At 43.1% G+C, this 26318-nt stretch overlaps 1 protein-coding gene across 1 annotated transcript; it reads right to left on the reverse strand.

The window, feature by feature from the left end:
* Positions 1 to 1878: 1878 nt before the first annotated feature.
* Positions 1879 to 26119, reverse strand: LOC119658681 (histone-lysine N-methyltransferase SETD1). Its single transcript, XM_038066245.1, has 6 exons — positions 25478 to 26119; positions 25046 to 25293; positions 24724 to 24973; positions 11140 to 15059; positions 10449 to 11064; positions 1879 to 2313 (listed from the first exon to the last, which is right to left on the reverse strand). Exons 2-6 carry the CDS (start codon positions 25288 to 25290, stop codon positions 2140 to 2142), a joined length of 5205 nt encoding a protein of 1734 aa, XP_037922173.1. The 5' UTR covers positions 25291 to 25293; positions 25478 to 26119; the 3' UTR covers positions 1879 to 2139.
* Between the last annotated feature and the right edge of the window lie 199 nt (positions 26120 to 26318).

The raw sequence follows: 26318 nt of genomic DNA on the forward strand, positions 1-26318 counted from the left end.
ATGCCCCGCCTATGGACGCATCAGACATTCGATTTTTGGTGCTGATGTGCTCCAACTGCAGCGGGTTGCATTACATCCACTGACAGAAGTCCTGCGATACATAAACGAATTTGGGATATTCCGTTAGATGGGTGAATCGAGTACAATGGGCCACCTAAGGTCTGAGTGCTCAGAGGCTTTGCTCCTCCCCCACCTTAAACACAGACACACACAAGGCTGGTTTTGTTAGGATTTGTTATAAGATATTCCGGATTACGCCAACCGTCAGTTAAGGGTACAACTTACTAAACAAGCTTTGAGAGAATCGGTAAGAATTTTCGCATGAGTATTTATACTGACGTCGTCATAAATAAAAACATTAGTTCGTATATTACAAACTTTTATAGAATTACCCCCTGACAAAGTACCTGGTCTTCGGTCTGCCTCCCAACAACGATCATAGCAGTCTACACACAATATTCTCTATAATGTATTTCTTACCGACGGTTTCCATTAATTCGGAGGAAAACTTAGGATAGTCGCCTTTTTGATGATTGCGCGCTAGAATTCGAATGAGGAAAGATGTTGGTTTTTACTTCATTTGCAATCTCTACAACACCAAAGAACAATACAGCAGTATGACGGTCCACCAACACAGCTCCTAGTGTATGAAGCACCATTCATGGAGCTGCTCTTATATTGTTTTAACTCGCCTCTGTTTAGATGTTGCATTGTTAGAATCATCTTCAGCTTGATCCTGCGTTGTCCTATGCAGATCTTGCCCACGATCTGGAGTAAGAGATGATGTCAACGATTTGAGTGCAATGATTTATTAGCAGAGTTGGAATAAAAACCATCGTCGAAATAAATAAAACAGAACTCCACTTGCAAAGTTACGGGACATTCCCCTCAATACAATTACCAATAAACTAGAAAAAAAGAAAACTCCAGAACTAATTTGTAAATTACTGTATTTTATTAGCAAGCCTTACATATTAATATATTACATATTACTTAATAGTTGTCACTTATAATTACAAGAAAAATATACAAATGTTTCGTCAACGAACAACTAGAGACTTTCTTCGCTCTTCTTATTGAAATCTTACCACAGAGGCTTATATTGCTCACAAACTAACATATCGACTCCCTATTCATGTTGCGCACTATAGACGTAAATTTTAGGTAACCGCCCTCATACAGTTCGAAACATTACCAGAATTCCACAACAAACTTATTACAATGGCAACATTTCTAACAAATAAATTAGTTGGGGTGAAGAAAGCGAGAAACTTGTGAACTAGAGGCATCCCTAACAATCTCAGTTTCCAGGAAAAACGCAAACGTGATACAATACCAGAAATCTGATATTGAAGATCTGCAAACCCATCGTTTTCAACATCTGTAAGAATCTCTCAAAGAGCTGATTCACCTCCATATTTGGCTTTCTATTACGACTAATTTGTTCAGCGTTTCGTAGTGTCCTTAACCATAGTTAACAATACAATGTTAAGAGTAGCTTTATCTCTAATATGTGCCGTTAAAGTGTGGTAAAATTATGCTCTCTGGAAAACCGTTTTTTTGCTAAATTATGAGCAAAACAACAGTGCTGGCGTTCTCTTACTTTTACATTTCTATGTTACTTGACTATGGCGCGCTTCACGAGCGAAGTTCATTCAAATAAAATCTAGAAGATTCCCTCGTACTTAATACAAAATGAGACCTTAACAGCTTGTAACCATTTATGAACTGATTAACAAATGTCTAACACAGATCACGGCCGATTGAAATCCACTTTAATTATTGTTGTTGGCTAGTTGTGATTATTGCTAGCACGTAAAAACGAACTACGTATCTGGTTCGCCTTTTCAGAGACAATTCCAAAATGAAACTCCGCTATTTCAACTATTGTTTTCATTATTGTTTTAAACACTATTACAATCCAATAAATAGAAAAATGTACTATATCTAAGGACGTAATGTACATAGATGTGAATTGAAGAAAGGATGAAACTGAATGAAGGTCAATGTGGGTCAACACAGGTGAATAATATTAACTAAATATTGCAAAATTAACTTTTTCTCAGATACTTTTCAAACACTTGTTTCCATTCTAACATAACAATGCAATTGTTGGACTCTGACGGAGAAAATATCAGTTTAGTTGAGTGTTCCACGACAACCCTGCGCACCACACAGGCACGGTATCTTCTCATCTTCCAGAGGGAATTTGTAATCGTAGGTGATTTCTTCGTTCACTCCGATTGCTTGTTTTGAGTAAATGACAATCTTTTTCTCAGATTCTATCGTAATAACTTTTGCATAGCAGTTGGGCTGGAAAATAAATGAATTTTGATTAGTTTCGTTTTCGTTGGTAATTTGGAGAAACTATAAACAATAGTACTATAAACACCATCGTGGAAGGAAAGGTTTCGCTGACCTCTGCTAATATGCTCCATTTCTTCAAAGACAACCCTCAAAAATACATAAAAGAACAAAGTGATCGACCAACATTTTGTTTGTTTGACGGGCAAAAGTGGTCTTTATTCTGAAAGCAGGAAGAAAGGATCCTTTTCACCCTAAATCTTTTGGACCAATTTGTCTAACCTCGTTCATACTCAAAACGGTGGGGAAAGTCATAGACAACTATATTAGAACTAACGTTCTAAAGCGTAATCCCCTACATCACTGTCAACACGCTTGCCGAGCAGGACGGTCAACTGAAACCAACAATTGTATCAGCTGACAGAGGTACTACGGGATGCCACAAGCCAGGGAATTACATAAGCTCCAAAGACTGGATTGCGTGTGTATCAGTGGGGCAATGAGGACATGCCTAACGGCATTAATGGAGGTCCTTCTGGGATTAACCCCCCTTGATCTGCACATACAGATGCAGGCAAAGTGGGCAATATTCAGGATGCCCGGGAGGATCAATGAGGCGGTATCCCGAATTACTGCTGCCAAGGGATAACATGACAACGAAGTTTCGATAAGAAGTTTGAAACACGTTAGAGTAAGAAGGCAAACTGGGAGAGCGTGGCAGCGACATGCGGCTTCAACCAGCAACTGATTACTTGACGGATCTCTCACAGGAGAGGGAGCGGGTGCCAGTGTCATTGGTCCAAGGAAAATATACTTTGAGCCAATGGGCAGGTACACTAGCATATTCCAGGCGGAAATATACACCATAGACAAATGTGCCTCCTTTAATCTGCAAAGGAACTACAGGGGGCAGAACATAGCTATTCTCACCGATAGCCAAGCAGCGATCAAGGCACTTCGGTCCAATCAGGTGAACTCTAATCGGGTATGGGAATGCCTTGAGAGACTGAATACACTCGGCTCGTCCAACAAGGTCTGGATACTTTGGGTTCCAGGCCATGCTGGGTTGGAAGGCAACGAGGCAAAACTAGCCAAAAAAGGAGCAGGGACGCCTTTACACGGGCCAGAACCCTTCTGTGGAATCGGAAACGGTTTCATGGCTATGATTCTAAGAAATGAAGAGGAACAGTTGAGGGAACTATACTGGGCGGGCCTAACAGAGATGGAGCAGCCCAGGGTGCTTATTGGGGGATACGAACCCAGCGCACAAAGGATTGCTTAAACCTCATAAAAATAACCTCCGAATCATAGTGGGAATCCTCATTGGTCACTGTCGCCTGAACTATCACCTAGGGAAGCTAGCACTTGTGCAAAGTAGGTCGAGACATCTGGGAGAACACTTAATAACAGATGCAAAATTGAAAGGTCTGGAAGTAGGGAATATACTAAAGTTCCTGACGGTTATAGGCTTGCTTTAGATATTATGATCAATAAATACACTACAAGCAGCAAAAGGAGCACAATAATCGCGGTGCGACTTTCCCTTAACAGAATAATAATAACATTTTGTTTTAAAAGCTTCCTATTTACATGCTTTTTGCAAATTGTCATTACTACCAGATATTGATAGAGATTTTGTATGGGTTTTCTTCTCATCATGCATTCTTTCATTATTTAAGTAATTGCAGTATGCAGAATATCTTGCAGGTTTGAACTAGGCAGCAATAAGGATTATTAAAGGTTCAGCAGGTTCTTTATCTCACAATAGAAATTTCGATGGAAATTGTAAACACATATGTCTATATCTGTTCTCTCATTTATTTTTCATTCGGCAAAGTAATCTTCTGCATCCACTATCTTCAAAGTCTCTGCGTCCGTCGCTCTAAAAAATACCTCCTTACTTCTCCCATTTTTAGTTTAGAAGAAAGAAAAGAAGTCGAAGGAAAGGAGATCCACAAGACCGAGCGTCAACAGTTCTAGGGCAGTTAACGAGATTTGATTTTGAATTGTTTGGAAAGTTGACGTGTTGTTGTGGGGCCGTAATTTCCCCGTTCCCAAAAGGGGACCACATCTCCTTTAATTTCTCATAGAATCGATACAAAAATCCATTGCAGTACTGCTTTGAAATTGCGATTCCTTTCCCTACTGAATTCATATCGATATTTTGCGGATGAGATAATAAATTCTATTCCGTAACTATAACTTTTCTGGCTAATATAACCGGTTTTATTTTGATCAGACCAGATTCGCCTGTCAACGTCCATTTTCATCAAGAAGCGATCCAAAAACTTTGACTGAATTCATCCCAGAAAATCCAAACACTAAGTTGGAGCCATTATCCATTTGGCCCTAGGATCCTGGCTATGAAAGAAGATGGATGATCGACACGAACTTTGGTCCATGTACAGATAAGCCACGCGCTATCGATCGAAACAGATGGGATAGGACTACCCATTTTAATCTTTTCAAATATATTTTGACTGATCTTGAAGCATGCGATCGAGCATTATCATATTGGAGGATAACTTTATTGTGTCTTGGTTCGTATTATGGTCGTCCTTCAGTAAGGCTTGATTCAGACCTATCAATTGCACCACGCTCTCGTGATCCCACGAAATGCAGAGTATGAGCTTCAAGTAACTTGGCTTTGTTAACGATGTATCTAACTTGTCAGTAGCAATACGACACAAAAAAAACCTTCCATCCAATGACACTGCCAATTTTTCTCGAGGCTTAACCAAGACAATCCTCCAATCATCGAACTCTTTCGACTGTCCCGGACGTTTTTCATTCTTCAGGTCGAAATTGCCACTATTCAGCATAAACAAGAGGTAAACGATGATTTCCGGTTGTATTTTTCTTTATGTTAAAAAAGTGTAGTAACACTTCCCGGTAAATGCTGTTTCGTTGGTTCGTATTCGACCACTTTCAATTAGCACTGAGGAAATTAGGGCACAAATAGTAGTTATACGAGTTCTGAACAACAGTTCCAGGACTTTCTCAATTACTCTTTATTACAAATATTTACAATTGTTCTAATTTATCCCCTTCAAAATACTACCCTGGGAGCGAAAACACTTCTCCCACCGGTGCTTCCACTGTCTCATGCATCTGGAAAACTATGTTTAATGGATGCTGTTCTGCTGTTCCAGCGTTTTTTCCTTGATCTCCTCTATCGTCTGAAACAGCTCTCCTGTCATTGGGAAAAGCCATAAGTCACACGGAGCCAGGTCAGGAGAATAGAGTTGACGGGGAAGGTTTGTTATCAAGTTTTTGGCAAAATACTCGCAAACGAAGAGCGCGGTGTGACAAGGCGCGTTATCATGGTGGAAAAACCACTCGTCTGTTGCCCCTGCGTAAAGTTCTCAGGGTTTGGAGGCATCGATAACGATTGATTGCCTCACCTTGTGAGAGGAATTCATGATGGATGACACCCTTCGAATCGAAGAAAACAATCAGCATCACTTTAACGGTTGATCTCACCTGGCGAGCTTTTTGGGTCTTGGTGAATTTTTTGACTTCCCCTGGGGCTACTGCACCTTGGTTTGCACGTCGTAGCCATATATCCAAGACTCGTCACATGTTATGATGATTTTCAAGAAGCAGCATTGAGCATTTCCAAGAGCTCCTGACAAACCTCCAAGCGATGCGCTTTTTAATCTTCTGTCATCACTCATGGAATGAACTTGGCTGGAACCCTTCTCAACTCAATTTTTTGAATCAAAATCTCCTGATGTGACCCAAATGAAATTTCGCACTCCTCTCTCATCTCTCGAGGCGTCGATTAGAACGTCTCTCGAGTCGACGATTGGAACGCACAAGGGCATTCACTTTAGTCACATGAAAGCCATCGATTGAAGTCAAAAGCGTTTCTGAACGAGGATCATCTTCCGTTGATGTTCTGAACCATTTAAAGCACTCTTGAGATCGTGAAGGACTCATCCGTGAACGAATTGCCCAATTTAACGTAAAATTTCACTTCCATGATAAAAAACGCGGAACACGGAAAACAGAAAGTTCACTAAAACACCTGGGCAATCGGTTTGGAGAAAACTAGAGCAACAAAAAACAGGAAAAACTAGCTGTCAAAGTTAACGTGAAGGCGCAATTTGAAAAGTCCCGGAACTTTTTGGTCAGACCTTGCATGTATATGTGAACGATATCACAACCAAATCCTCAGCCTTTTGGTCAAGGTCCATGACCCGGTAAGAAAGCCAACAGATGCTGTGGTCAACTGAAGCCCTGAACGCCATCCGCACAAAGCAGCATAAAGAACTTCATCCAAGAAGAAGTAATATTGGCGGCAAGATACTACCCTGGCGGCCTCCGTTTTATACCTCTAATTCCTCTAAGATTTTACCTCGGTGCAGCACATAACATTTTACGCCATCATATGTCGTTTTCATAATAGCTATTAGCTTCTTCAGAATGCACGCCACATACACTTCCTGTTCACGCTGTTGAAAATCTTTCCGAAATCGACGAAGAGCAGGTGAATTGAAAATCCAAAGTCTTCATACATTTCCAGAATCATCCTTAGGGTGTTGTTGTGGTCAATGCAGGAGGATCCAGAGTAGAAACCAGCATGCTCTGTCAAATGCTCACTAGACACATAAACAGCGTGAGGACACGTAACGCAGCAAGAACAGTTCCCTTGACGACCTGCAATGTGGCGGCTGTAAAACAAAAATTCGCAAAGGATCGCGATGCCCGTTCAATAAAAGCGGATGCCACTATTATAACTGTAAGTATATCGTTCAGATAGACGACTCCATTCGATCGACCTGATACGGAGAATGTCGATATAACTGGCGCACAATAACAGCGTCAGATTGACAAGTTGGCGCTTAAACCACGACAGTAGCATTTCTACACCGTTTACATGTAACCACCACAAAACAATGGCTTATTCGTTCCAGATATCGAATAAAATGGCATGCAAACCGCGTAGAAATTGTGTAGTGAAGAAAGACGACATGACGATGCTTAGCTCCTAAGGTATGGAAGTGTCGAAAATGATTACCTACCCAACAGGCGTTAAATACAATCAGGTCGCTATCCCCATCAACGCAATGGAAATAGAAAACAAATGTAAACAGATCAAGACCTTATCCACGGACTTGACTACGAAACCCATATTTGTACTGACATGCATTCATTGACGACGAATACGGATTTCGTATGCAGTATGGCCAGTAAATACTCTCTCTACTGTCGGCGCCATCCCATCTGATACTCGTTTTGCTCGATCTCATCTCTAATAAATTTTCCCACGACGTCAAAGCGCCATTCAAATACTACCTACTAATTTCTCATCAAAGACTTCGAATTGTTAATCGTTGCTCTCACCACCCTATTGAAACTTCTGTGGCCCAAAATGAACGTGGCACAGCTTCTCATCCACCCATCATCGTGGATTCAAAGCGAGCGTGTGGCAGCGATTATTTATAACAATGTAGTTAGCCATCGAGCAGGCTTGTAAGCAGATACCGCAACAGTGAAGTTATCTAAGAAACCAAAAATCCTAGAATAGTGTTTAATTTGTGCACGACTACCTTCCACATCAGAGTGAGCCAACTTGTCAAAATCTTCCAGGCCCACAATCTTTTAGACTCATTAATATAAAGAAATCACGTATTTATTTCATTGACAAGGAATAGGAAAATTTTTGAACCTAAAACTAAAGTATCAATACATAAAACATTCAGCCAAGTGCGCCTTACTAAGAAGAACTATTACATTAAACACCGGAATGAGGAGGAGTCTATGAGCAAAATTAAGCTGCAGCTAGAATTATAACAAGATGATTGAATATAGTTGGCTGCACACTATAAGCTCACAATTACACATTAGAATTATTGTTAGACCTATCATTAAATGCACGGCGTCATCCATTGTCGACCTTATAGTACAATAGAATCAGCTCTTTTACAGAAACTTAGAAAATACTTAGATTTACCTAGATCCCACCCTTGTACACGTTATTTTTGCACTTGCCAATAAATTGCTGATCAGGATCATTAGGAAGACACTAGTAACAACAAATTAGTCTATACGACTAAAGTGAAAAACCCCAAAACCTCAATGGTACAAAACGCATCTCTCAAAAATATCAATATCAGTATTTAATGAAGTTCTATTCCCTTCTCCACAGTTTCAGAACAACTCTTTTTCGCAATGAAAATGTTCACTGTGGAACTCATGAGCAGCCATAAAGCTATCCAGTTGGCCCAAATTAGAAATGTTAGCGAATTATTAATGATTCTCTCTGTAGAGCCTTACAAGGAGGCAAAGATTCTCATTGCAGTGGATCAGGAATCTATGAAACTCTCACTGTCGAGCGACAGCTGGGTCGTACAAGCGGTCGATGTTGGACTTAAGAGGTCACAGCTCCCCAAGAGAAGTGGCGGGCGCAACACGCAAACGAACGCAAGCGACCAGATGGTGATCCCTTTCGATACCGATGTCAGCGCCCCTCTTGTTACGCACATCCAGAAGACAACTCCGAAATCTACTGCTGATCGCGAAGTGGTCGATCTGATTGCTTGTACAGCGTCGGTCAATTCAAACCCAACTGACCTTATGACAGGTACTGTGCTCGAACAGTGTGGCAGCAATGACAACGCGGTGGAATTTGCAAGAAGTTCATCGTAGCCGCAGGCGATATAGGCATTCTGCTTGCCAACTGTTTTTAACGTTATCGTTAGCCGTATCGATGAAAGCGCTGTTGTGTCGCCTATGATATGAGTAATCCACTTTGAACTAAAAAATCCTGCAATATTCGAGTCCTGAATAACGCTTCATAAAACCATTTATTTAAGAATCTCTGTGATGCTCGCCAACAAATTGATATTCCTGGATATTTTTCTGCCGTTCAGACTACAGCGACTGCTTCATTTCTTAACCGGGCTTAGAGCTATACGAAATATCCTTTTATTAACGTACATTTTGAATCAGATAATATATTAAAAGAGGATGAAGCATGTCAGAGCTCAAAGTTCATTCTATGCGACAGCCTTGATCACCAGGGCCAGGATAAATCACGCCCTAAATCTATAATCATTTGTTCCGCAACCCAAACGTTCCCCTTTCCCATTTTAGTAGTTATGCCTGTTTTTAACCATCTAAGAGGTTAGCTAGTCACCGACTATTAAAGCTTGCTAAACCAAATTTTAAAAGCTTTCAATAGCCTTGCAAACATACTAAACAGGCAGCAAAAAGCAGGCGAGTCCCTTGCATGCAGTTGTTTGTAAGGCAGACTTTGGGCTGACTTCATTTAACTTGAAAGATCGATCTTTCAATCCTCTGAGTGGGGTGAAGTCGGACCAAGAGCGGAGCGATGAATGGAAGTTGAAAGCAATGCACGGTAAACACGTAAATTATCTTTGCAGCCATTTGTCGAACAGATGACTGTGTGCTGGAAAGCTCTTTGCTGAGACGGAGGGATTCATGTGTTCCATTCAGGATGGCGCGGTCGCCACCCGAGCTTACAAAAAACTCATAGTGAAAGAGCGGGTGGAGAACGACCAATGCAGAATGTATGGTTCGGCGTTGCACCCATTGGGCCATCTCATTTCAGGCTGCACTAGAATGGCGCCAGTGCAGTACAAAAACAGGCACTGCTGTATGTAAGATGAGCCACGAAAACCTTGCATACAAGCATGGGCAAATCACGGGAATATGTCCGGTTTACCGGCATCAGCCGCAAACGGTATTTGATAGTTCTGCTACAGCATGTATTGGGACCGACAAGTTCTAACTGATCGCCACATACCACACAACGAGCCTGACGTGCAGTTAGTTGGCAAGACGGGTCGCTCCGCGTATATTATGGATGTTGCTATCCCCCATAATAGCAACATTGAACGGAAATACGTGGAGAACGTGAACTATGAGCCACTAGCAAATCAAAGAAACTTGGCGTCTCAAAAAAGTGATTGTAGTTCTTATAATCTTGTCATCCCTCAGGGCTTCGCTTGATGTCCTGGGATCCCCTGTCCCGTCAATAAATTGGCATATTTTCGATTGCAGAATCTAATGTGTATTCCGGACTGTCGTCGATAAATGTCGAAAGTTTTCACACGCAAAACATAACCATTTTTTGTAAAACTAAATGTAAATTCTGTCAGCAAAGAAATACTTACATTACAACTATGATTTATAAATCTCGCCAAGTTTCCACATTTCGTCGCATCAATGATACTTTCCATATCGATCCTGAACAAATACGAACTGCCTATACCGATCGCTTCATATTTGGCTTCCCTGAGATCAGCAACAACAGGACGAATCATCTGTCCCACGTATTCAATAACCATTTCGTCGGCAGCAATCGGTTCCATTGCAAATAATCCCCAGTCGTGAATGGCCGATTTGGCAAATTTCAAATTCTTCTTGCGGAACTTCAGCTGATTGAATTTCAACAAATCGGATTCGGCTATTAAACTAAAGGCAGTCAACAAACGCCGTTGATTTGATCTCGCCTCGCGAGATATTCCCTGCATTTTAGTAACGGCTTTCGCTAAGCCTTGATCCTCTGCTTCCTGTCGCGATCGTTCGGTCTCGTAGGTCTTCGCGTGATGATATTTATGTTTTGCCTTTTCCTTCACATCAACTTTGTAGAAGCCTTCAGTACGGGCACTGCCTGTTGTATGACGATGCACTTCTTCGTCCTTTTTACGCTTCTTCAGTGGTGGCGGAGGCAAATACGTACGATCTGTTTGACAATGATCAACCCAATGAGTCGCATTCAACCAATAACTGTAAAGAAATCAAACAAACATAGTTAGCTTACATTTACAACAAAAAGAACAATTTTCAAGCAAATTAACATACCTGTTGGCATCATCCTGTAGAAGATACTCATAGCTTCGCTTCAGATACTCAATATCTTCAGTGTCAATACCTTTCGTGAGAAACTCGTAGAGCATCATCATCTCGCCGCGCACATCACGAGGTTTATAATTTTCAGTTGGAACGAACTTCCGCTTGATCTCTTCAATAGGAACAGGTGATGGCTCACGTTTCTTCTTTTCCGCCTTCTTCGGTTTTTCCTCCTCCTTCTTTTTACTAGCCTTGCTGGTTTCCTTCTTCGCCCGACTAGCTTTCGTGGTAGTAGGAGCAGGAGCTGGCGGTGGTGGCTCAACTACAGCAGGAACTGCGGAAACCGTCTGAGAAGTGGTATATCCGTGATCATGGGCAAGAAGATCTGCTCCTAGTTTCTGTGTAGTTGCATCAGAATTATTGAAAGGTTCAGGAGGCGGCGAAGCTGTTGGTGGTAGAGAATAGCAATGCTCAAGAGCGACTTGACTTGCTTGACTCGACCCTCCATCGGATGAAGCCGGGGATGCTTTCGACGCTTCTTCATCAAGAATATCCATTTCAAGACATGTTCGTGAAATTCCATTAATTTCCCTATTATCTTTCTCTTTGCTCTTTCCTTTGTTTTTATCTTGTGCTTTCGCAGCAGCAGCTTTCTTGGATATCGGTTCGGTGTTCCTTGTTTTTGTAAGCTTCTTGGTACGCGGTGGCTTCTCCTTTTCTTTTTCCTTTGGCGGAATGATATCGAATGGGCTACTCGGAATTGATAGACCTAATTTCGCGCCAGGAGTCGGAGGGATCTTCGTGATGTCTGGTGTGAGTGGAATGTCAGGACTAGGCAAACCTCCTTCTTTGAGTGAAAGCGTCAGTGAATCCTTAGGTTTATTTTCTTGCTCTTCTTCTCGTTGCCTTCTTGCTTGCTCTTCTTGGAATTCACGTTCGATCTGCTCCATGTACTCAGTATTTCTTCGCCGCCTCTCCTGGTACTCTCGCTCTTCTTCCGAATCGCTGTAGATTCTATCATATTCGAAAATAGATTTCTTCGGAGCCGCGGCATCATCGGTAGTCGTTGATGGAGATTCACGCCCGGGGGTTGGCGGCGGTTTCGAAATCGGGCTAAACGACCCATCTTTGCTAATCTCATCGAATTCTGGAGATCCTAGAAGCTTATTTTCGGAGTTCTTAGCCTTTCCTGGTTTATCGTCATCCGAATCTGAATCTGAATAAATTTTCGGCTTGGCAGCATGATTTTGGGCGAACGAATTCTCATTACCGCTGTCTGAATCTGAGTAAATTTTCTTTTCTCTGCCTTCTTTACGGTGCACTTTTCGGATTTCAAGCTCATCGTCGGATATGGAACTTGTGTCGGAAGCGATTTCAGAATCACTGGATTCTTCCTCCTCTTCACTGGACGTTGTAAAGAAGCTTGACGTACTGCCCTTGCGTTTTCTTGGTACATTCTCTGCTTCAGTGGGGCGAGTGTAAATTATCTTGCCCTTCATTGCATTATCATCCTCCTTCTCAGAATCTGAAGCTTGCACCATGTCCTCTTGATCGCTAAGCTGCTTCTGAGAATCTTCTTCATCCTGCCTGACAGGGGTCGGCTGTTTTCGTATTCGTCTGAAAGAAGGAAGCTTCGGGATTGATGCCCTCAGTCCCAATCCCGAATACCCACTAAAATCTAAATTATCACGATTGCTATTTATGAGCTGGTTGATATCGGGGGCCTTATCAACCTTTACACTCACGGAAGTTTGAGTCGTCGTGTCGTTAGAGAGACTCTCTTTATTGTTTTTATTGCGCTCTTGCTCATCCCACCACGCTTCAAACTTTTTATATGCTGTGTTCTCGATCATTTTCTTGTTGAAATCTCTTTTCAGGATTTGCTTCAATTCCTCCGTGAAACGTTTCACCACTTCTTTGATAGTTGCCACATAGGGATCCGTACCTTTCACGAGGCTATCAAATATGTAATCGTTTCGTGATTTGGCAGGTCCGCTGTACTGATTGTGCGATGAAGGATATTGACTTCCCTCCATCTGTTGCGGCATCAAATGTTGAAAACCAGGAATATAGGCGGGCATATAGTTGGGATGGGTTAGGTAATGCGAAGTTTGGTAAGGGTCATAGCTTCCATAGTAGTAGGGTTGTGCTCCTGGCGGATAAATATAACTAGACATGAGTGAATGCTCCTTCGATCCAGGCGGAAAAGGTGCAAGGGGTCCCTGCCTCTCATCAACGTGCACTTTAGCGTCACTCGAAGAAAGACTAGATAAGGACATTTTGTCTTCGTCCTTTTTGATTCCATGGGCAGGCCGAGACGGACTGTATGAACCTTTCGAGAGAAGGATTTCATCTTCACTAGAGGATATATCGCTGGCACCGTCATCACCATTCGATTTCTTCTTCTCCTTCTTCTTAATCTTCGATTGTTTCCGCCTCGAATGCGGATCTGTTTCTGTGGAATTCTTGTACGGAGGTGTCGATCCAGCTTGTGAAGCGTTTTCTATACCCCGTTTCGTATCCTCTTCTTCCGCCTTTTTATTAGTCCCTTCATTTTCAGAATCACTGCTTTCAAGTTGGAGAAATGGTGGCGCCGTTCCGAACGATTTTTCCTTGAACATCATTGCAATTCTCGTATCCAAATCCACATTTGAATGTTCGTCTTCGTTTTTAGGAGGAGAAGAAGCCGCTACGACTTTGTCTTTTTTCTCTATTTCGATTGGAGACGATATTTTACTAGGGGTGATTGTGGGCTTTGAATTGTCTAGGTCATCATCCCAATTAGGGGTTTCGTCGCCAGCTGGTGAATGATTTCGAGGAGGAGGAGGTTTAACATCATCCCAACTATGACTATTTGCAGATTTCGGAGGTTCATGATTGGGTAAAGGTGGTTTAGCCTCACCCCAATTATGTTGGACATCATCCCACGACTCTTGCGCAGAACTAATCGGTAAAGGAACGGTGGCTGTAGGCGGAATTGGAGCTGCTTCGCCACTCCATGCCATCGAAGTGGGCCAAGCTGATTGTACGGGCAAAGGCGGATGCTGGAAGCTGTACGTTACTACACTGGGATCAGGAGGCAGCGGTGGAGCCACTGCATAAGGGTTAGCAGGGGAAGGTACCACTGCTGGTGAATAAACACTTCCATAGACATGGTTGTTCTTGTATCCTTTTTCAGCGAATTTCGAATATTCCCATTCTCGACCATAATCTCTACCAGCGTAATCTCGTTCCGCGAATTCTCTCTCGGAATATTCTCTATCTTTCGACGATCCATATGATGAACGACCATATTTGGAGTTTTCCCGCTCTCTGTCTCTGTCACGATCACGGTCTCGATCTTTTCGATCATAATATCGATCTTTATCTTTCCTTTCACGATCTCTGTGACTGTCCCATCGGTCGCCATCCAACTCTCGACTGTGACCTTTTCTCTCTCTTTCTCTTTCACTTTTATGATGATAATGATGATGTTTTCGTTCCTTCTCCCACCGTCTACTGTCTTTTTTATCATAGTAACGATCGTGGTCTTTCTCGCGAAGACGATCACGATCCCGACCTCTATCATCCTCATATCGCTCTCTACTGTGTGACGAAGCATATCTATCATATTCACGTTCACGATCATGGTAATATGTCGCTGCGCTTGATGTCGACGCTGTGAGAATATCTGTGACGCCGTCCGAAGTATATTCCAAATGATGATATTCTGCTTTTACAGTTTCGTTACGATATATACCACTTACTGAAGCAGCTCCAAGTGAAAGGTGAGCTGAAGGATGTGGAACTACTTGAGCCACAGGTGGTTGAGATTGCGGAGGAATTTGATTAATTGGCGGCTGTACGGATGCTTGTGGTTTCTTTTCTTTGGTTAAGTTGTCGAAATTTTGCTTGCACTTCTCGCCGAATGGATCAAGGAAAACGTTTAAAACCTGAAAAAAAGTTTGTTTTTGTTTATGTATAATAACATGGTAATTAGTCAAATACAAGCAATAAAGTTGACTTTTCTAGTTGTTCCTATTTCTCCTGATTTTCACAATCTGAAGTTTAACGAACTTACGAACGTAGTCGTTAATACATATATGAAAGGTCCTCCACGAAGAGGAGAACATGCGTATAACGTAAATCGCAAATAGTACCACTAAATAAATTTATCTCCGAGTACATTGTGGTGTTAGTGATTACCTAGTGGCATCCGCCTATTTCCCATGCGCTTCAGAAATTGTGCCACCTATAACCGAGGTGGAGCACATGAAGAAATGCTGTGATGCCACAACCTCTCTCTCATTAGTTCAGATAGCTCTCCATTTACTAGCCACAACCTCACCTAGAGGATTGTGGGGACCAATATTACGACTTTTTTTCGGTAGAAACAGAGTTTCATCTATTTTCACACCATTGCTTCCGCAAGCTCAGCGTTTCTCCCAATATCCATTGAGCTGGGGTTTGAGAATACATTCAAAATACACGCTGCTTGTCGTGAAAGGCGACCTTTGCTACCAAAACGTCATCAACATATTAGCAACAACACGCAGTACAAGAGAGACTTGCTAAAGGAAACATTATGGTTGATCTGAATGCCAAAGTGGATTGGGATAACACCTCGTCCGAGCATCGCCTTGGTGACTGTAACTACAGAAATGAAAGGTTTATAGACTTCTGTAACTCAACGGCTCGTCACCGGTGACATATTCTCTGAGCACAGGACTTCGACTGATCAGCTACGAACATCTAATGAGACCATATTGCACTTTAAAGAAAAATTAGTTGTTTTTGAATGCGCGTAACAAAAGAGATGGTCCTCGAAAGGGATCATCATCTGATGATTGCTTACTTTCGCCTGCTTGTCGCCAAAGTATCTGCCCGGACAACAAAGCAGCAACTGACTAAAGTTTCCGCTTAATTGGTCTGATCCGCTAGAAAATCAGAGCTTCTTGAATTCCTAACAAAAATCAAGATGCCCAATTTTCTTGCAAACAAGAACAATGTCACAGGACCTGGTTGACTGCAACGAGAGCTCATTCGACGGCTGCCGGACAAGGATAAGCGCGATGCGCCGATGATTCGTTGTCGTAGGAAAATACGGGAGGTGTAACGTAGCATGCGACAAGACATAAGGAGTTCCGCTGTCACGTCGGTCATTGAACCGGAAGCTGCCACAATAGCAATACAATAGTGTGTTACAGAAGAGTTCTCAAGTGCTCATAAACCTTTCGATTATCCTGTCCAGGACATTAACAATAGACTTTTCATCTACTATAATGAGCAGCTGATTCGAATGGTATAACATCCGAAGAAGTTCCACCATTTAGCCGCCGCCCTTCATAGTCTCCCTGCGGAATTTTTCCACATTAAATACGATAACTGAAGGGATATTTGCATGGTTCTTGAAATAAGTCAAAGAAATCAAAGAAGACATGCGAAGTTTGATCGACAGAGAGGACACTGGTTTGCGTTCCACATTTTCCTGTGCCGACCATATTAGCAAACTCTGGATCATTATGGAGTTGTGTTAGGAATTATGATCATCGCTTCACCTGCTTTTCATTGACTTCGAGACGGCTTTCGACAGCGTGAACAAATAGTGCATGCGAAATATTTTACGTAGTATGTGCACTCCAGGCAAACCAATAGCTATTATCAGGGTGACGTATGGCCACGCAAAATGTTGTGTGCTACATATAATGCTTAGATCTTACGATCGTAAATGGGCTCCCAAAAAATCGCTGGATTTTTAATCTGCACCCGTGCGGTTGGAGCTGGACAGCAGCTTCCGGAAAAAGACGGCTGCAAACAAGAAGCGAGACGAAGCCCTTTTCAGTGGATTTTATCAATAATAAAGGATCAACGAAGTCAACAACGCTTAATTCAAGAACTCTGGAAACAGCGACCACGCAACCAGTTAAGGTACGGCCGCATCTACGCTAAACGACGCGGACACAAACTGCAATGTCAAAATATCTTTATATGATTTTGTAGGCAGCAATGAAAAAACTATATACAGGAGGTGAAACTACCTAGGCGCCTTGAATTTTTGCAGGACAATAAATGAAGCGTCCGGTGAGCGGAGCTTTTCAGTCAAGATCGCAGTAGCATTCTGCGCATCTTCATTGGAATCATCATTGGAATCAGTCGAAAAAGGCGGCAATCCTTATAATATTGCAATGCTACTTTATCAATTTCCCCTTAGAGCACATGGAAAAAGGAAGAGATGCGTCAGACACGTTAGTGTGCTAATGTAAATGTCAATGGCAATGTCAGTCAGTATAGGGAGGACACTGTTAAGATCAATTGCAGTAAAAGAGAAAAGATTTTCAAATATCAGAAGAGGGTCACATTGGTGAGTCCACACTTCTCAGTCGAGTGGATAGGCAACTTGCTAGCATACAATAATGCCAACTTCGTAGGTGACACAGCAAAATTCAATGATTCTGCCGCCACGCTATGAAAGAGATTTAAAGAAGACCCAGGAAAACAGATTGGACCCCTTTATAAAGCACCTTAGCAATAACTTGGCTCATCTAGAGGTTAGCGGTGACATCAGGAACGAAGTGGAACGGGAGGCATGCTTGATATATATGACCTTGCCAATCCGAAAACCCTTTAACCGGCCGAAACAAACCGGAGACTAGCCGGGGTGCAAAAACAGACTGATAACGTACAACAACATAGCGAAGGAATGAAAGGAAGGAGTGAGTTGAATAAACCGCAGAAACATCTAAACTAGTCAAGAATAGGGCAATGTCCTTTGCCTAGATCTTCTACAGCTCAAGGCGAATAACGAAACATAGGAAGCTGCATGTAGAAAAATAGGGGGATACTCGCGACAATGGAGAAGAACTGCAAGCATTTATGCAGCCCCAAGTCATGCCATCAAGGGATGTACTCTAGTGGGACAAGAATCTAGCCAGAATGAGAACAGGGAACCGAATATATTCAACCGAGAGAAACAAACCGGCTAGGTGAGGTACAAAAACCCGTTGATGCACGACGTATAGAAATGCTATCAGGGAAGCACCGCGAAACAACTTTAAGAAATTCTGTACAGAATTGAACAAACCACAAAAGCATCCAAGTCATACAAAGCTATAAGTAGGGACAATAACATCTGTCTGTCTGTCTGACATTTACCGACACGACGGGTAAATTTCGAAAATATGTTAATATACTACTATTAACTTTATTTAAGCAGACATCGGAAAGGAAAGTATTTTGAGGCCTAGATTTCGTATCGATGCACCATTGTGATTTTTTTTAGATTTGTTGTTTGGATAGGTTCTGAGAACGAGACTTGTTACGACTTTTTGGGGCACACATTTCGAGCCCTCACTCCCTTATGTTTCACCCAGTATCAAAAATATTATCAGTTTCGAAAGGTGCTAATTCAGTTCTTTCATTAAACACAGAAAATAAAGCCAACATGGAAGAAGAGAGAAGGAAGAAACTTATGGTACAAGGGCTCATAACCCTAGTACCGGCGCCTTTTGGATGAGCAAGCGGGCTTCCGGTCGTCGATATCCCTCGACAGTAGTGCCTCGGTGGTGGAAAACTAGACCACCGTTTCATCAAGTAATTTAGAGTTGGAGAGGAAGACCGCTGCCCGACTAAGACGGTTTCAACAGCGACCACATTGGTCCAAGAGGGACGACCACAGGAGAAACTCCGAAACCCAGAAATTGACCTATGCATGAGCAGCGCCTCAATTCTCCGATCCCCGCCAAGGACGATAGCAAATAAAACGCAGGAAAGCACGTTAAATGCTACGAGTCGAGGTGCATTTAGGAGCAATTCATCCAAGACTCATGAAGAACAGAGCCCTGGCCCGGACGAACTACCTTTCAAGCAGCTTGGAGCAAAAATAGTTGAGCTGTCCGAGTTCATCAATAACAGGCATAACGTGCACCAAGCTATTAAAAACATGATAAGAGCCATTGGGGTGTGAGGAGAAAGGAAGGAAGGGATAATGAGCATATTGCCGGAATTTGGAAAGGCGTTGAGTACAATGAAAAAAATGAGGTTTATTCAAATAAACCTCAATCATTGCGGAGTCGCTCAGGACTTACTTGAACTGACCACTTATGAATCTCAGATGGAAATTGCCATCATAAGTGAACCCTACAGAAACCGAGTCTGTGGTGTATGCTAGAGCGGCGATATGGGCGGTCGCGAAGCTATACAATGCTTCTTGAGTCAGTCGGCCAGCAGTTTCGTCTGGCCTTATGCAACACGGTTTCAGATTGAATCCGACTCAATGAAACAGACACTATCACTGAAGAACCCTGGCGGACTTCACGATGAAACTCGAATTCCTCTTAGATTTTACCTCGGTGCAGCACGTGATATTTTGCGTCATCATATGTCGCTCTAATAACCATTATTTTCTCCGGTATGCCACTCCTGTGTATACCACACCCGATATATTTTACTCCCTGTTCACATTGTCAAAAGCTCTTTCGAAATCAATGAAGAGCAGGACAGGCGAAAATTTAAACTCCGCGCACTGTTCCAAAATGATCCGTGGGGGTTCGATGAAGTCAATGCAGGAGGGACTGAAGCGGAAGCCAGTCTGTTTAATGTGTTCCAAGATTATTTTAGCTGTTATCTTTACGACGCAGTTAGTACGTAGATTCCACTTCAATTGTCACACTCCAAACGGGTGACCTTCTTTGGAATCTTAACGATTATCGTCTTCCTACACCTTGTAGAAAAGGTCTCGGATTCCTAGGATTTATGTCCGAGAGACCAGAAGAGTTGTTTCACATGTTGGTGAGGACTATACTCAATTAACACCAGTGAATTTACATGGATATCAAAGTGGACTCAAGTTCCAAAAAGAGCTTTCGCAGAATGTAGCGTAGGCGTAGGAAAGATTTTGAGGACAAGTTTTCAGCGGCGTATGATATTTCTTTGAATAGTATCGCTATAGCAAATATCACTAAGAGACTCAGGGAAGAACACAGTTTGCCGGAAGTAAACTTGAACCATGTGTCTCCCTTATGTCCGGGGAACCGATAATAAACTGAATATTGACTGTACGATTGGAAACATTGCAATAATATAGTGTTACGCACCAACGGAGAGTTGCGATGCAGAAAAAAATATGCTTTCTGGAAGCAACTTATTGCGGCCAAGTGAATGAATGGCAAGATGAGCTCTGAAACACTATTTTTGGGAGTGAGGTTTACTGCAGGCTTTCTGCAGCTTCAACCAACTTGTCACTAGCAACACAGTGCTCGAAATAAGGATTGCCGTAGGGTCAGTTGTGTTCCAACTGATCTACAATGCATATATAATCAGATCGTTCACATCGCAATTAGCACTAGCGACATCGCCTTCGGGCGAGAGCATAACTCAAGAGTAGAGTTCTTCAACTCCCAAGATTAACACGGTCCGCTTTAGTGATCTGGCTTTCGTTTGGCAGTGGGAGAATCTTTCTGACCAAACGGCAGACATTTCGAACTACTCTTCAGAGAATATTTGAGAGAGCATGAAGGGCCCATACACATCCAGTAGACTTGACAATCATACAACATACGGTGGAATATCACCTCTCTTGGGACCATTGGCTACTCACCATAATATACAAATAGGAAGTGATCCTCCAAACAGAAGTGAATATATATGGCCGTGCATGCATTCAAAAGAGACGAAGTAGCCGGGCTTGTCAATCTGCCTGCGGAGCAGTTGCTTGCAGCCCCCACAGAGTTGCAGGTTCCACCTACTCATAAATCGAGGGAATCGAACATCTTTTTCAGAGATTATAAGGACATGATTGTTCAACAACTGGGAGGCAGCTTACAACGTCAACAATCGGAGAAACTAAAAGCGATTAGCAGAACGATATATGATGGCGTAAAAAGTCAAGTGCTGCATTGAGATAAAATTCTGGAAAAAACTTTTAAATCCAAAAGAGAGTCCACCAGTAACTGTCACTGTTACTCAAAAACAACTCATAAAAGAACCGTGGGTTGCTGGTGGGGTAGTCAGGGGCCTAAACTTCCAAAATGTTAACCTATTATGTGCCAATGGAAGTGATCAACGCCGCTCTTGCATGGTAGTCTCAAAAGATTTTCATGCTAATTTGATTAACGATGACACATCGGCTAGACTAACCATAAAAACTCAACAGGGAGATAATACTATGGTGCTCTGCATATTTCCCCTATGACGCAAAAGAAGTTCCTAGTGGAACATTCATCAGAGTTATCCAATATGTCAAAAGTAGAGGAATGGAGGTAATAGCAGGATGTGATGTCAACGCTCACCACATATGCTGGCGGAATTCCAAGATCAATGTAAGAGGATCGAGACTAGTGGAGTATTAGGTAGGAACCGATCTGCAGATCCCTAATTTGAGTAATGACCCACTTTTTTCAACGTGGTTAGGCGAGAGGTTATCGACATCACAGTTCTGTTGGGATAGTGGAGAGTATACTCTCGGATCACAGACGCATTGATTTCGTAATAGGCATAGATCCATATCCACCACTCCATTTCGGAATCCACGGAAAACAGCGACCTTGGAAGGCACATTGAATCCATTACTGAATTGAAAAGACAACTCAGATAATCACAACTAGCATGAGAGAAGCTTTGGAAGAAAACTGTCCACTCAAGACACCAAAGAGTAAAACAGCATGGTGGAACTCGGATTTGGCAAAACAGGAGAGAACAACAAGGATGCTCCTCAATCATGTGCTCAAGAGGGTTTGAGTCGTTGGCTGGAATCGCTATAAAGAGGCACACAAGGCTCTAAATAAGAGAATAAGATCGGCTAAACGATCATCATGGAGAAGCTTTTGCGAAGAGACTAACTCTCTTGGGGGCAACCTCAAAGCTGAAGCGGATCCTTGTTAAAGAACGTAGCCAGAAGCTGGTTTATTTGAGGTTACAGAGCAGTTCCCAGGCAGCATCTGAAATTTCATCTCGGGACAGATAAGTGCATACAGCTCTCATCCGAGAGACTGAAATCTGGCATGCAAAGTAGTATCATTGGAGAAAGTAAAATGGGCATTTAACTCGTTCCATAAATGCAAGTCTGCAAGTCCGGATGGCATCATCCCTGCGCTAGTAATAGAAGGAATGGATGCCCTGGGTCTACACATTCGGAATATATATCGTGCATGCCTAGCACACGCTTATATTCCAATTAAATGGCGGGATGTGAAGGTGATATTTATTCCCAAACCAGGGAAACACCCACCCACACGGACGCAAAAAGCTTCCGGCCGATCAGTCTAACGTCCTTTCTATTAAAAGTACTAGAAAGTGATCAATTCGCCATAGGCAACATGGAGACGGCAAATAATACGCCTAAGGCGCATCATGAACATCGAAGGTGCCTCATTCGCGGCAATTTTCGATGCATCAAGACACCATGGAATCGAACAGCTGTTAATAAGTTGGGTCCTTCAGATATTAGAGTGGAGAAAAAACCACATATTGGTCGGCCAGGCAAGATATCTTAGGGACTGCCCACAGGGAGGGGTTCTCTCTCCTCTGTTATGGCTCCTGATAATGGATACCCTGCTATAGCTCCTAGAGGACAAAGCGCAAGCATTTGCGGCCGACCTAACCGTAATAATTACCGGCAAGTTTAAGGATACATTATTTGACCGCTTGAATGTAACTCTGCGCGAAATCCAGTGTTGGTGCCTCCGCAATGGACTCACGGTGTACGCTGGGAAGACTGGACTAGCTATGTTCACTTGGAACGCTACCCACCTTAGCAGAAGCGGAAATCCAGCCGGCAAAAACAGTCAAATATTTAGGAATACATTTCGACTACAATTATAAAAAATCCTGCAGACTGCTCTGGTGCTGGTAAGTAAGGTAGGTAAGACCTGGGGACATTCACCAAAACCGATACATTGGATGAATATATCTAGAATAAAACCCCCCATTCACTTGAAGGTGAAACGGAAGACAGCCAACGACGCATAAAGACTCGATACCATTGGAGGGTATGAAAGGCGGCCAATCATACGATCATGCGACTATCTGGAAATTCCTTGACAGATAATCTTCACCGACGAGTCAGTCACGGAAGCAGGGGTGTTCTCGCGGAAACCAATTATGGAACTGCCCCGACCCCACGGAAAAATGACGATCAGGCGGAGATATATGCCATTTCATTAGCAGCAGAAAAATGTCTGCGACAAAAATGGAGGGTTCGCACCATTCGAATCTGTTCCGGCAGTCAGGCGACATTATCAGCACTAAGTAGCAACGACATATCAATCCAGTTGGTGTGGAGTTGTCATCAGGGGCTGCTGAAACTTGACCGACTGAACAAAACATTCCTGATGACTCGCTGGTGGTGAGGAGGCTGACAGACTGGCTCGCCGAGGGTCTGGATCCACAATGATGGGACCAAAACCAAGTTTTGGCATCTGGCCATCCATTGTCAAGTCTACTCTGAAGGGTGAAATTACAAGGATTCACGCAGCCGAGTAGAGAAATTAGAACTCTTGGCCGCAGGCGAAAATCCTTGTGAACGAAAATGAGGTTGTCAGAGCTTCAGGGATAGAACAATGTGCCTAACAATGGCTTGAAAGTTTTGAGCTGCGGCTTCCCCCAGTAAATTAAACCAACTACTCAAAAACTCCAATCTTTAACCAATTCTTGTCATACAGACCCAATATCCGTTCACCTGTTGATCAGAAGGCGGCAGTGGTAAAGAATAAGTCACACATTAAGGGCGAACGGTCCGCCGTTGTGGGTTATGCCATTCAAAAGAGCTCACTATCCAAAAATATCAATGGGTTGCCCTAGAACCATGTGGCGTAGAATAGTGCAAGAGAAGCTTCTCGGACAGTCCTGGTGATAGCTCAACCACATTGCCGGGAACCCTCAGCCGTTGACGCGCTAAGCTCAATACAGTGGTTTATAGTAAGTATATACATAGTACTTCTCGAGGAAATTATAACCAACCACAGACAAATTAGACACTGAATCAGATGATGGAAATCACAAGAGCTTTTCACGGTGAATCAACGCTGATATGTTCGTATAGCAAACAAAAGAGAGGCATGTAGCCACTTTATCGTTCCCGCTTGCGACATAGGCAACTGCCTGACATTCGTCTATCGAGAGACATCACAAACTGTAGCAATGGAAGCGTGTTAGTTTCCAACACTATCGTGGGCCGAAAGAAATCCACATTAATAAGGATTTTGCTTTCAACCCGTTTTGTTATACAAATAACTCTTTTCAATTCCACATCCTTAAAAATGTACAGATCCAACTAAGTCAAAAAGATATACGACTTCCAACTGGCATCAAGTCGCACAAGCCAAACACGCGTGACAACGCAACTGTCAATAAACAAAAACGTCAAACCGCGATGTAAACAACCAACACAACCTGCTAAGTATCGACTCGTTCTGCCCGTACCCCTGACGAATCGCACTCGCTTTTCGAATCTACTTCCCACCTGCAGCCATTCAACCGTAATAGCCAGGAATCGGTCGTTTCGGTTGTGCCTTAGCAACGACGTTCATTTGTTTGGATCAATAAACAACCGGCCCACGAATGACCGGTTAAATCTTAGCTTTATCCGCCGGACCGGCTGTGGAGAATCAAATCAACAATTACCTTTCCCATCACAGATTTCTGGTTGTACTTCTCCACGCACAACCTCGCCGCCTTGATGCTCTCGAAAACGACCCGCGCCAGTCCCAAGTGCTTGTTCGTCACCGGATGATAGTAAATATGCAATTCGTCGAACGACCCGCACTTCTCCATCATCCCCGACAGAAACTGCTTATCAATGTTATCATTGATGTTTGTTATGGTTATTTCGATAGCGGGCGGCTCGCCGATGTAGTTCTGGTCAATTTTGAATCTGCAAAACGAGCGGGAAATCAGCAAGCATTCGAAGTTTCCTGAGTTTCCAGGCCAATGCGAGGATAAGTACCTTGGAACGGGGATGACGTGAGGCTCTACTCTCTGCCGGATGCGTGCCAACGGGTTGCGGGGGTCCCTTGGATTCACCGTGGGATACGTAGGGTCGTTGGGGACGACCCCATCGAAACGGTAGACTTTCGTTGCGCCCTTTACCAAGTACGGGTCGAACAGCAGCTTGAAATTCTTCTGAGCTTTGTGTCCCGGCTGACCAGCGGGCGGTCCGCCACGTCCACCATCCACTCCGCCGCCGTTCATCCTGCAAATACACAATTAATGCCCAACTCCATACCCTTTGGATAAGGTCTGTATGCCCCAAAACATAACCTTAAAAGCAACTTTGACATTTCGCAAGAAAAACTAAAATTTTCTAAATTAATTTGATAAGGACTCGCGGGGAGACCCCCTGAGTGGAATGCAAACGCAAAACAGACCAGCAATTACCTTTTTTCGTCGCTGCGGCCAAATATAAAACGCTTGTCTTGCGATTGTGTTGTTTGACCGTGTTCCTGGGGGAAACTTTACGTTTCCATGTCGCCCGGCCGATCCTCGCCGAAATGACTGGCAAAGTGTCCTCCGGAGGTGTCGACGTGTCGATTCTACTCAAAACGCGACTCAAGAACTATCAAAAAACGCGGAAAATCGGAAATATTTGAAGACAGAAATTGCTAGCTCCCTGGCACAGCAAAAGTCGAATTACCCAGTCGACGCTTCAGTGTGTGCGTGACGGTTCTCGACGAATTGCCTGTACGTATATGCCGAATCTGACATTTGGATGCGCGTGTATTGACGACCATTGACACTTTCATTCCGTCTCTGTCGCACGGGCGGGCAACGACGGCTGTGCGACTGAAAGCAATGTAGCCACCTTTTCGCTGGATTATTCACGAGGACTTTTTTTCTGACGGGAAAAATGTCTATGCAACACTTTTCCATTCTGTGCAATCGCAATCCTCCGACACTACGTCTCAATGGGCAAATGATTTTAACTGCAGCGGACCTAGCCAGCGTCGTGACCATGAAATCGAACGTTCCGAGGATACAAATTGGATTTTGTTTTTGGCGGAATCTCATCTTTTCGCCGACCTGCCTTCTTGCTCGATTACCAATTCCTATTCGACTGCAAGCGGGGCAATGACTCAGGCATTGCCAGATGGAAGGGTGATCACTACGACTTAAGATACTCGACATGGTTTCTTGGTGAAAGGGTGATATTTATGCATTAATAAACGCACCTTATTCTACTCCTGACAAATATGATCAAGTAACCTAAACCTTGCTGGAAA

Source organism: Hermetia illucens, chromosome 6, assembly GCF_905115235.1.
Source record: "Hermetia illucens chromosome 6, iHerIll2.2.curated.20191125, whole genome shotgun sequence".
In the NCBI taxonomy this organism is placed as follows: domain Eukaryota; kingdom Metazoa; phylum Arthropoda; class Insecta; order Diptera; family Stratiomyidae; genus Hermetia; species Hermetia illucens.